At 43.7% G+C, this 13000-nt stretch overlaps 1 protein-coding gene across 1 annotated transcript; it reads right to left on the bottom strand.

Annotated features, from left to right (window-relative positions):
* Positions 1 to 3243: 3243 nt before the first annotated feature.
* LOC101943168 (putative methyltransferase DDB_G0268948) lies at positions 3244 to 13000 on the bottom strand. Its single transcript, XM_065580142.1, has 7 exons — positions 12137 to 13000; positions 9611 to 9739; positions 8278 to 8438; positions 7589 to 7802; positions 5110 to 5210; positions 4563 to 4700; positions 3244 to 3455 (listed from the first exon to the last, which is right to left on the bottom strand). Exons 2-7 carry the CDS (start codon positions 9719 to 9721, stop codon positions 3365 to 3367), a joined length of 816 nt encoding a protein of 271 aa, XP_065436214.1. The 5' UTR covers positions 9722 to 9739; positions 12137 to 13000; the 3' UTR covers positions 3244 to 3364.

Genomic DNA, 13000 nt, shown 5'->3' on the forward strand with positions numbered 1-13000 from the left:
CATTCTTAGCCCCAGTACCTTCCTTGCAGCCTGACTCCAGCCAGCACTGATCTGCCCCGCCCTACAGCCAGCCAGGAGCACCATCCTTGCTCCTCTGGCTCCACCAAGCAACTGAACTGCTCTCTCTAGCAGCTCCCTTTCATATGAGCCTGCTGGTCTCTGACTGGCTGCTCCCTGCAGCCTCTCTAGGCAGCTTGGAGGGCCCACCTCTACTGCTCCCTTTCCTGGGGCGGGGTGCAGTAGCACTGCAGGGCCTAGTACAGCCCATCACACACTCCAAGCTTCCTTCACTTATGTGTTTAAGTATTTCAAAGCTTATTTCATCCTTTCCTGGTGCAGTGCATTTTGCTCCTTAATATTGCTTTTTGGAGTTCTCTCATACAAACGTTTTCATTTAAAATAATAGCCACGTCCGCCTCCCACCTCTTCATCATCTCATAATTTCCTCAATGCATGTTCTTTTCCTCTCCCTAATCTCTATCCTCTGAGTCTCATCATTACTGAGGGTACATCTACACTTACCTCCGGGTCCGGCGGCAGGCAATCAATGTTCTGGGATCGATTTATCGCGTCTGGTTTAGACACGATAAATCGATCCCGGATTGATCCTGGAAGTGCTTGCCGTCGACGCCGGTACTCCAGCTCGGCAAGAGGAGTATGCGGCATCGACGGGGGAGCCTCCCTGCCGTGTCTGGACCCGCGGTAAGTTCGGACTAAGGTACTTCGAATTCAGCTACGTTATTAACGTAGCTCAATTTGCGTACCTTAGTCCGAAGTGGGGGGTTAGTGGGGACCAGGCCTTACTTTCTCAAGGCATGGTATTATATGGCTCTTCTTCTTTATTCCATCCATTTCCCTAATTTGTTTCTATACCTCTGCTGTATTGGGATCTATCTTTACTTTACCACAGTATGGTCTCCAGCTTTCTCGTCTTGCCCTTTGTGCAACTGCCTTCTTTTTTTTTTTACATTTCATTATTTTTTCATATTTCCTCTCTATTTAATGAATTCTTTGTTGTCATATATGCCTTCTTCCTTCTCCTAACTGCCATTTCACATGCCTTGTCCCACCATGGTACACTGTTCCTATCTTTACGTAGCATTGGTATCCTAGAAGTAGCTACGCAGGCTGTCTTTATGATTCCCCTAGTAACATTACAAGAGAATTCCTCAATAGCTTCATTTATACATGGCTCATTCACATGTTCCTCACTTTTGTTTCTAAACAGTTTTCAATTTGCTTTGTTTAGATTTCAAGTGGGGATATTTTCCTTGTCTTCAGTATTTCCTTTTCCTTGCTATGTAATTGAAGTCGGGAAATGGTCACTACCCATTCCCTCCTCTCTGTACATTTCCCAGCTGCATTTCCTAGCGATGGTGCCAGAAGCTGTTCCCAGATCAAGTATGAGAAGCTTCTGCCAGAAGTATTGGTCCTGGTAGGTGCTCCATCATTTAATATTGCTAAATTATTCGCTTCAAAGAATTGTTCTTAACATTTTCCCTTTTTATCATTTTCCTCACTTCCCCACCTTACTTCAGATCACCACAGATAATGAACAGGCATGTGACATTTGCAGTTAATTCTTTTAGGGCAATCGCCTTTAGTTTCCTGCCGGTGTTATAAACATTAAAAAATCTTAGAGAAGCAGTGTTGTTTTGTATCAGTATCTCAATAGCTTTATATTTAACCTTTAATTCAATTGGTTCAGGTCCCCTTAATGAAGGTGCAGACACCCCCACCCTTTTCTATTTTGCGGTCATGTCTATATAAGCCATATCCCGGGAATGTATAGTCCAGTTTTTCTTGTCATGCCAAGTCATAGAATATCAGGGTTGGAAGGGACCTCAGGAGGTCATCTAGTCCAAGTCTCTTGTATGCATCTTATATCAGGCTGTGGTTTCATGTCATTGGGTATTTTTCTTTAATTCCTGCCTGTAGGGGGTTTGGCCGGGGCTTGCCCCCCTCTGGGGCAGCGGGGAACCAGACCGCCTCGCTATTTCGGTCAGGGGTGTCAGGGAACTAGCCTGGTTGTGCAGCAAACAGTCAGCAGCTCAGGCCCTCAGGCAGGGGCGGAGCAAACAGTCAATATTAGCACACCCAGGTCCTGGGTCAGGGCAGGCCAACAAACAGTCAGTAGCTCAGGCCCTCAGGCAGGTGCGGAGCAAACAGTCAATATTAGCAAGCCCAGGTCCTGGGTCAGGGCCGGGCAACAAACAGTCAGTAGCTCAGGCCCTCAGGCAGGGGCGGAGCAAACAGTCAATATTAGCAAGCGGGGCAGTACAGAGTCAGTGGCCCAGGCCCTCAGGCAGGAGCTGCTCAGACAAATGAGTTCAGGAGGCCCAGGCCCTGGCTCTGAAGAACCTGGGAGAGGGGGAGATGGCCACTCGCACGTTGGGTGGCAGGGGGGACGCAGGCCCACCCCCTCCATTGCGGCCCTAGCAGCGGCAGAAGACCCGCTGCTGAGTCAGTGGGGATCCTGACCACAACACACTGACATTGGCTCTGGGTGTGCTGCGGCCTATGTCCATCAGAGTAACGGTAAGTCTCTCTAATTAATTCTATCTTAGAAACTTAGGGCCAGATTTTCAAGTGCTCAGCACCCACCAATGGAGTCAGATGTTCAAGAGAGCTCATTCATGGCCAGATTTTCACACAGAGCTAGACACCCAAGGTGCTGAGCTTTCTAGAAAATCTCGTCAGTTATTTTGGTGCCTAAATGGAAGCCAAGTTCTTTTGAAAATCTGGTCTGTAATAAGAAGTTCTGTAATTGGCATGTTTTGGGCTGGTCTCTACTTCACTTAATGTGGAGTGCAGACAGTAATACTAATCTACCTGATACAGCTCTTTGAGGGCTCTGGATGAAAGATACCTGTGAAGTATTATTACCATAACCCTACAACATTATGACTGTTCCTATTTGCTCACCCCATTGACAGGGAATTACATATAGCAGTTGATCTTGCTGCAAGCTATTTTTACTCAGCAGGATTATAAAGCCTTCTAAAAATCTCTCAGCTGTTAGGTAACATGATGTTTTTTGCATATTCCATATATGATAAAATCTCTGCGGCCTTCTATGTGGAAAAGGGTCCTTGATTTCTTCCAATGTCTATTGAATGATGGCCAGACAGAACACCGAGCTTTTCCTCTCTAAACAGGAAACAACAACCCTGTGAAAGCCCTTCTAATATTGATAGTGTTTGGTTTCATGCTTCCTTTGTCTCCCATTGAATAGGATGAGAGTTTTGCCATTGACTTTATTGGGATCTTAATCAAATATTTTAAAGATGATAACATCAGTTATAAGTAGATACCAAAACCAGGATTTTTCTTCTGGCTATAGGGTCATTGCTGGATTTTTCATTCATGGCCCTTTGCAGCCCAGAACACAAGCACTCCTTATCCCAATCTCTACCTGGGTTTCATTAGAGCAAACTCCCATGGTCTCCAGGAACCTGAAACAAGAAATGGAGGAAGGGTCACTTACTTTGTCATTGTATAGATTGACTCATGTCCTACAAGAGGCAGAGGTGACAGTCAGTTCTTAGCATCGCAGCCTAAGACTTTGTCTTCACTACTACACTACATCGGCACAACTGCATTGATGCAGCTGCACAGATGTAGTGCATCTGGTGAAGACATGCTATGGCAACGGGAGAGCGCTGTCCTGTCCACAAAATTACTCCACCTCAATGAGAGGTGGAAGCTGTACCAGTGGGAGATGGTCTCCTGCCAACATAGTGCGGTGTAGACAGCGCTTTAAGTCGATGTAACTGACGTCGCTCAGGGGGATGATTTTTCACAGCCCTGAGTGATGTAAATTACATTACATTGGCTTAAGAGCTAGTGTAGACAAGCCCTAAGACATACCTGTCCCACCAAAACCATTCTACTCTTACCAGAAAAATTGATACACAAAAGGTAATTCAAGAGAAACTTACTATGTCTAAAGCAGTTTTAGCACATTATCTGTGCCAGTCACTAACTGTAATTACTGAGGACCGTATGGTAGGCTGCCCATATGTGAAACTCCTTTTGGTGTTACTGGGTTTGTATGAAGAGACTGAAGCCACCATATAGCCCAAGAGATTGTGGTTTATTGGGTTTAAGCTGGAACTAGAAGCTCAAGCTCTCAATATTTTATTCCTTTGCTAATTAAATGTGAGGATGTCTCAGAAGTAAGTACTCAGTATCAAGTACCAGGAGGAGGAAATTAGCTAAGCTGCCAATTTTATGAAGAATCAAGCTAAGTATCAAGCTTCACCAGTGACAGCAATGCACATAGGGGATTCTGGCAGAAATACTGGGCCATAACCCCAGCTGGCTAACGTTGGCATAGCTCTGTTGAAGTTAATGGGGCTTTGCTGATTTAAGCCAGCTGAGGATCTGGCCCATAAAAAGCCAATGGCTCACAATACTGACCCAGAGCAAAGATGGCTGCACCACTGCAACGACTCTCCGCCCTTCTCCCAGCGTTGGAGGAGTTGTTGTGACCTCACTCTTCACCTATGTCATACAAGAGAGCTGCCCACATTCTGTTTGTTTTCTTACATTGTTTTTACCTTTGTTCAGTTTTTTGGAGGAGGGATTTTGCTGCTTCAGGGTCGCTCCTCAGAAAGGCTTGATACATGGAGAAGGACTGGAATAGCCCGATCACCCCAGAAACGGACATGGGAATTTTGTCGAAGATCTGGGTAACTCTGCAAGAGTGGGAAGAAACCAGAGCATTGGAGAAGTTAGCCTGGAGGGTAATGGAGCTATGCTGATTTAGACAAGCTGAGGATCTGGCTCATGTGGATTATTAAGATGTGGGGCATGATCCGTTATCCCTTCCCCTTTTTGGACATTTGGTTATGGGGAAACCTCTCCCATTTGATGAAGAGGCCACACAGATGAACCAGACAGACCAGGGACTGGAGATGTGTTTGAAGGACATTGGACCAAATGATCTCAGGGCTACCTGCTAACCGTAAACTCTATGAATCTTCTTCAACCTGCAGTCTCAAAGTGAACTCCAATGACTGCCACCAAGTGCCCAACATTCCAGGGCTCACACAGTCCACAATGCAAGAGATTACATACAATTCAGTTTAGTCCTTGTCTTCTCACCTCTTCGTGTCTGGAAAAGGCATGGACTCAAACACCTCTTTATACTCTGCAATCACAAGATTTACTTTTTCATCTGCATATTTAAGAAGCTGGTCATGGGTCTGTGAACAGAAACAGCAAAAATGTTACGTAAGGCCTTGATCCTCCACTCCATCTGAGCTGCACTCTCTGATTCAGGGCTGCCTGGCCCGAGGGCAAATTAGAGTTACACAGGAGAATAATAGAATAATGCAGACTCTTCAGACTTCCCCTATACATAATACTCACAGAAGTTGTGTGAATGGGCTATATTTGAACAATTTTAGTTTGGGTTTAACGGTCATTTCCCTCCCCCCGACCACCCACCCATTATTGTTTGTACTGGACAGAATCTCTTTCTGCTGGGTTGGTATAGTAATGTTCTTTTCCAGAGAATTCCATGAAAAACTGCCCTACTTCAAAATGGCGGACATAACCTCTTCCATTGTTCTTACTGGGACTTAGGCCATAAGGCTGACCTTGGTTAAGATGCCCTCCAACAAAATGATCACTGCCCACCCAGTAAGAATGAAGCCATCTCAGGGAAGATGGTGGCCACCTGTGCCATCAGGAGGCAGATAGGAATATTGTGACAACCAAGTGAATGGAGACAGCAGCCATCTTTGTTGAGGCATCCTGTAGCCTTACCCATAGATAGCCATCTCAAAATGGCCCCCTAACTGTATGGCACTATGGAGGTGTGGGAAGGCAGAAAGCTAATATGTCTTTACAATCAGTTCAATCTAAAGAGACCATAGCATTATAATGCCTTAGTCAGAAATCTATGGGTATTGTATGGTATCTATAGAGGACAGAATTAATGTTTTTTGGGTACCTTGCCTGAGTCATTTCCTTTCTATAAGGAAGGTAAGTCTAACAATAACTCTGAATGTCCTGGTTTGTAATACTTTGTTAGGGGATAATTACAACAGCCACTAATATAATTTTATCCCAAATTATTCATATGTACTCTGAGCCATACCTCAATGTGAAGGTAGTTTTGGTCTGGGATTAGGTTTTATGTGATGGAAGCTGCCTGAACACAAGCCAGCCTTCCCAAATGTACCACTTCACCCTGCACCATTCCATTAGGGCTGGATCCAAATCCCAGTGGAGTCAAATGACTCTTGCTTACTTCCTTGGACTTTGGCTCAGGCCTTACATACAACCCCAAGGCTACATTAAAAGAACATTATTCAGGATACAAAGTCAAGTACTCAAAGTTAGAAAATGCCAGAATTAAGGTTGTTTGTGTAACCGTAATTTGCCCCCTTTGTACATCTGCTGTATGACACAGTCTTTAAATTACATGATTGAATACTATTTTTTCCACAGGACCTCTGCCTCATGCAGTGCACAAGATGGACAATGCTCACATAATGAGTAGCTATTCAATATTTTGCCTTATCCTCATTGTTCAACGTGTGGCCTCATGCTTTATTTCCTGCATACTATTCAAACCCTGCCATGCACAGTTATTAATTTCTGAGTGGGCTTGTCTGTGGCGCTCACCACCATAGTGTTTGAGTGCTTCACAAACTTTAACCATCCCAGCCTCCATCCCCAAGCTCCTCATCCACCTCAGACTTCCCCCTCATCTCCCTCTCAGGCACCTTGTCCCACTCTCCTTGCCCAAGCAGTTCTAGCCGCCAGCCTGGAGCCCTCTGTATGCCAAATTACCCTGTTCTCACTGGGTCCCAGTCGCAGACTCCCCGTCCTCCCAAAGCTCCTTGTCCCAATCTACTTCCTCTAACTCCACCACCATGACTCATGTCCTCTCTGAATTGAGCCAGGCATGCTGCCTGGGCATAAGCAGAGCACCACTGAAGACAGTGTCCCTGCTCTGAGGACTGGTGCCCAGCACCATAGTGACCTGCAGCAGGGAACCTCCAGCTCAACCCCAACAGCTTCAGGATGGAGCATACTCAATTGCTGGGTGGGGATGGTGCATTCACAGTCGGTGGGCGAGCAGCAGGAGCTGTGAGGAGCTGGAGCATGCTCACTGCAGATGGAATCTTTGGAAAAATTAGCTGCCAAACCCTCTACTGAGAATGTTCAAGCTGAAATTTTTCAAAGACTTATAACTTGGCCGAGTTCGGGCAGTTTTCCCATGGGTAAAAAATCAGAAGGCACATGCCTCATACAACCCCTCTGCAAATTTCAAACCGCAAGGAGGAGTTAGAGATTCTCAACACAATGGGTATAAGAATTTGTTTTGAAATGGGCAAAGGCACCTATTATTCTCTATTTCTGTTTTTTGGAAATGGCTGACTGTTTTTGCTGTGTCAGACAGGCAGAAAGGAACATTTCAACCCAAATGGTTAAGGTCCGGCAAAGTTATAAACAGCTGAAAACAGGGTCTTATACAGGAAAGTGTCTGGCAACCCTAAAATATACACTATACACTTCCCACCATATGAAGTGGTTGTTTTTTTTTAAAAGGATTGTTTTCTTCTCCCACCTCAGTGAAGATTTCCGTAAGCCTCTCAGAGCAGTCTTTATAGTGCATACTGAAGTCTGCAGTGTAGGTGCTAAGGGCCACACAGCGATGTGGCTTGAGAACTCGATCCACTTCTTTCATGAACCTCGGCATATCAAACCAGTGAGCAGCTGTAAAAGCAGTAATGAGATCCACAGAGCCATCTGCAAATGGCAGCTCCTCTGCAGGGCACACACTATAAAGGGAAACAGGGAAAATATTTCAACTGGGAAGAAGGAGTCTCTACTGGGGCTGACATGCATGAAACTTGTCACGTGTGGACTCTGCTGAGAGGAAATATGGTGTTGTTGAAAATCTGACATTGAAAAATCTAACTTTTTTGTTCTCTTGGAACTGAAGCACAGTTTGGCCTAAGAATGTCAGCCCAAGTTTTCACAATTGGAGCTCCAAAATCCATATTTAGGCATTTAATTAGGAGCGGCCTGAGTTTCAGAAGCTGAGCACCTGCAGCTCCTGCCGACTTCAGATGGAGTTGTGAGTTCTGGGTACTTTGTGAAAAAGCAAGCCCAATATGTTTGAAACCTAAAAATGACTGGCCTAGTTTGAAAATGCTGGCTTATATCTGTCCTGTTCACGAAGTGCTTGCTTTGTGCAAAGGTCAGCACTCTGGACACACCCAAAGGGAAAGCATCCTTTTATGGAACACTTACTGGTAAGTAACATTTGGGAAGGAAGCAGCTTGTTTGGCTGCCTCTATTTGAGCTTCACTGATGTCTGTTCCAACCACCTTCTCAAAATGAGCGGCGAGTACGCGAGTGCTTTGTCCCGACCCGCAGCCGACATCTACTGCCAGCCGAATGGGGTCTACTTTCTGAGGAGAGAACAGCCACGTCTCAGCAAGCAGAGCACAAATTCTTATGAAGAGCGAAATCTTAGTCCTCTTTACACCCCTATACACATACCAAGTCCTAGTCACAGAGTAAAGGCTCTGATTCTCCAGGTAATTAAAGTAATTTCTGTAGTATCCTATTGGTTTCACTCCCATTGCATTCTACAGGTCTTCTCCACAGTAGAATTCATAACATGTATTCTCAGCCTAGGGTAGGGTTACCATATTTCAACACTGAAAAATGAGGATACTCCACGCGGCCCCGCCCCCAACTCCGCCCCTTCCCACCCCCATTCCAACCCCTTCCCCAAAGTCTCCGCCCCTTCCCACCCCCATTCCAACCCCTTCCCCAAAGTCCCCGCCCCAACTCTGCCCCCTCCTCTGAGCACCCCACATTCCCCCTCCTCCCTCCCGCTCTGATCTTGGTTGGGGGTTGCTAAGTGCTTCATAAACTGTAAAACGTTTGTAAAACCTACAAAGTGAGGGTGAAACAGAGAAAAGTCTGTGAGCAAAACAAGCTGCTAGTGAGGGAGACATGGTTATCTATATGAGATGTTTTTATTTAAGAATCCATGGTAATACAAATAGTAATGATGATGATGGTGGTAATGCTACAAATAAGCAGTTAAGATTGGGACCTTATTCTAAACAAGAAAATAAATCTAAACCATGGAGAATGCAGTGAAAATTAATATTGATTATTAGGAATAATGGTGAGATAGGAATAGCATCATGATGGTCAAGGAGAAGGGATTCCGCTAGGGCCAGGTAGTAACCATGGTTCTATTTAGTATTTGTGTCAAAGCACATTCATTGCTTAAATACAGTTCTCTGGTTTAGTTATTTGGTACAGTAACTTGCAAACCGTGAAGCCGGTAGCGCTCCGGCAAAAGACGCTCGGGGGACACCGAGTGCGAGTGGCTGCAGCAAAACTAATAACTCGCACTGAGATGATGTCACAGCGGGCGACCCTCACACACACACACACACACACACACACAAACACAAATTCAGAGAGCCTAGCCTCCCTATTTTCCCGGACATGTTCGGCTTTTTGGCAATTCCCCCCGGATGGGGATTTGAGGACCAAAAAGCCGGACATGTCCGGGAAAAACTGGACGTATGGTAACCTAGGGCCTTACAGTGTCACTTACCTTTTCTTCCAGGTAAGAGAAGATGACACTTTGGAGGTTTTCAGGGGGAGGGAATCTGTATTTCTGATAGGAAACTGCATGATCTTGTGCCTCGAACAAACGCACAGCCATGTTCCAGCAAACTGGCACCTAAGGGGATTAGGCAAATTCACTTTGTTACATTAGCCATAAGATCAAACTCCACTGACTATCTAATTAACTCCATTAAATATTACTCAAGTTAAGTACTGAAGTTCTAACCTTTGGAATCAGCTAATGGCAAAGATACTTCATGTTCAGTTTGGGTCAGTGAACTTTGTTTTTCAAGTGTCTTGGTCTTGTGTGTAGGTGGTAAATGTAAAAAGCAGAATACAGGGGTTTGTGGGAGGAAATACGATGTGGGCCAGATCATCTAGTGCTGGAAATCAGAAGGGAACTGGGCTATGCTGATTTGCACCAGCTGATTATCTGGGCCTATGTTTACAGCAGGGCTGGTCAAAATATGTCACATTATTTTTTGTCAAAAATACCTTTTTTTAACTATTTGTCAAAAAACAGTCACAAATATTGTGGCATTTTCTTTTTTTTTGTTATTTTAAAATAGCTTTTGCTATTAATTTTTTGGTTTTTCTTATTTTCTGTTACTCTCTGTCCTCCCTTGTTTTTCTCCACACTCATTTTTGAAAATTGTCTCTCTCCCCTCTGCAATAACTGTGGGGGTGGGGAAGAAAGAGAAAAAAGGGGGAACCCCCCCCCAAACACAAGTGACAAAAATACCTTGAAAACTATTTTAAAACTTCAAAAACAAGTGCCCCCTTTTTAGTTTGTTTTTGAAGTTTTAAAATAGTTTTCAAGGTATTTCAAGGCGGTTCTCATTTTACAGAGTCTTAAGTGCCCCCTTTTTAGTTTAAGACCCTGTAAAATGAGAACCACCTTTCAAATTTCATTCTGTCTTGTTGAAGCTGTTCCACTGTGTAGAAGCATTAAACATTCATTGGGTCACGAGAGAGTGTAAGAACTACTATGTAGCCTAGTGGTTTGGGCACACACGTGGGAGACCCAAGTTCAAGTCTCTGACCTGCCTCATTTAAGACAAAGGATGGGAACCTGGGTCCCCCAAATACCAGGTGAGTGCCAGTTAAGTAGGAATTCTCTGTGGCAGCTGAGTTCTGCAATCTTACAGGATAGCCAAGTCTGAACCGTTTATAGTCCCAAAGATATTCATATCTTATGAAATAACACTGCCTATATGATCAATTGTATAACCACATAGTGCAACGTCACTGGGCATATCACAAGCTATTTAGAAAAAAAAATCTGCTGAATAAAAAAAACTTGTACATTATACAAAATGATAAAACCTTGGATACAGAACAATCTTGATACCAGAAAGCAATATCACTTCATTAACTGATATTTACATTCGTCTTGGATAGAATGCAGGATAAGATACAGAAATAGATACGGTGTATCCTCCTCTGTTATCTTGGTTATTAGGCTTTTCCCCCTATAACTAACAATGAAGAAATTTAGCAAGAACTAGACCTTCCTTCTGAGCTGCCCAAAATGTCTTCTTGTGGAAGAGACACTGTGATGGGTTTAATGCCCCTGGAGAAGTCTCCTGCTGCCAAAAGGCTGCTAGCAATAGCTGCCAACCAAAGTGCCTTGCTCTCTCTGTGTACAACCATACACTATAAGACAACATTAATCAAAACATCTTTGCTTGTCTCTTCAGTGCATTCTATCACATTTTTGCATAAGGGGACATCTGGGTAGGTTATTTGCCTCCACATCAGATTTCTCTGGATGATATTTGACTTTGAAGTTAAAGTCAGCTAATTCTGCAACCCACTGGTGTGCTATGGCATTCAGCCTTGCAGAGAGAATAGGGGTCGATATCATTATAAACTATGTCCATGAAGGATTGTGTGTAGTAGAGGTTGTCGGGAAACTCCAGATTCCAGTATCTGAATGTGTCATGGGGACAGGGCGCAGATGAATACATAAAGGACGATGGGAGTTTAAGACCAGCTATGATGGGACTGGTATCAGTACCTGAATATTATAGAATAGAAACTACCATTCTGTCTCTAAAGGATTTCAATTCATTTCACATGAATCTGACAAAGTGAGTATTCACCTACGAAAGCTTATGCTCCAATACGTCTGTTAGCTTATAACATGCCGCAGGACTCTTTGTCGCTTTTTACAGATCCAGAGTAACATGGCTACCCCTCTGATACAATTTATTTCAGTTCTTCATGCTTTTATTATCAAACCCACAAGGACATTGAAAAAAAAAACGCTTTGGGAACTAAAGGACAGAGAGCCAATGAATTATAACAATTTATTGGAGGTAAAAGTTAGGGCTGAGCCATCATCATTTGCCCTTGTGTAGCCCATTGGACAAAAACATTTTCAGTCCATTGTTTTCCAACCCCTAACTGTGCATTTCTTTCACAGAGATAACAACTTCTCAACCATGCCAGGCACAAGTTAGCATATGATAACACCAAAACAAACTGTGAAGCAATAACAAAAATGTACCTTGTATATGTGTATATCACTGAAACCTGAAACAGATGGATTTGCTGCCCAGGAAGCAAGAACTCATGCTGTAGTTGATGAATTAGCTGTATTCTTTCCACAGCTTGGGGGAAGCCAGCCTGTGAAGCCAGAAGCTTTGATTTGTTAGTGCCCAGGTCGACTGAGCACAATCCATTGTTTTAGAAACTTGAGAACAGAAGATTCCATTGGCTGCTGGTTTTCAGCTGAATAAATACAACCAATCAAATGCATTTTAAGAACTGGCCAGTAGAATTCTCCTTTATAATGTTTCTTCTCTTTCTTGGAAAACCAGTGTCAGTTAGACCAAGACATCTCTTTATCGAGATGTGTGTCCGGGAAACAAACTTTAACTCTGCTGAATATTTTAGAGTAAATATATTTTTTAGCGTGATTTTGACTACTTCTGAATTTTACAGCGAGATTTGGAACTTTAAATAGAATTAAGTTTGATGAATGCAAAATAATATCAGGTTTCAGAGTAACAGCAGTGTTAGTCTGTATCCGAAGAAGTGGGCTGTAGTCCATGAAAGCTTATGCTCTAATAAATTTGTTAGTCTCTAAGGTGCCACAAGTACTCCTGTTCTTCTTTTTGCAAAATAATATTGTCAGGTACTTGTAGGGTTTAATTGTTATTCCTTTCTTCTCTCTTGGCTGTAACAGTCCCATAGAGATGTGGAACCGAGAAGCTTTCCCAACTAGTTACCACACTTTCTATACGGAAAAGTTCTTGTTTCTTTTGGAACACCTGGCAGTATGCCTCTGCTTCATGTGAATTGCTGTGCGTGTAGTGTCAGCCTTCGTGATTTCTGTGAAACTCGGTTATCTCCAGTACAACTAATGCCC

This window comes from Chrysemys picta, unplaced genomic scaffold (assembly GCF_011386835.1).
Source record: "Chrysemys picta bellii isolate R12L10 unplaced genomic scaffold, ASM1138683v2 scaf1682, whole genome shotgun sequence".
NCBI classification, from domain to species: Eukaryota; Metazoa; Chordata; order Testudines; family Emydidae; genus Chrysemys; species Chrysemys picta.

Bases quoted from the DNA above. Each gene is read 5' to 3' on its own strand.
- LOC101943168 (XM_065580142.1), bottom strand. From the start codon at position 9,721: ATGGCTGTGCGTTTGTTCGAGGCACAAGATCATGCAGTTTCCTATCAG. The intron at 4,701-5,109 runs GTGAGAAGACAA...CCACTCTTGCAG, and splicing joins CCTTTTCCAGACACGAAGAG to AGTTACCCAGATCTTCGACA. The intron at 3,456-4,562 runs GTAAAAACAATG...TTCTTGTTTCAG, and splicing joins CTCCAAAAAACTGAACAAAG to GTTCCTGGAGACCATGGGAG.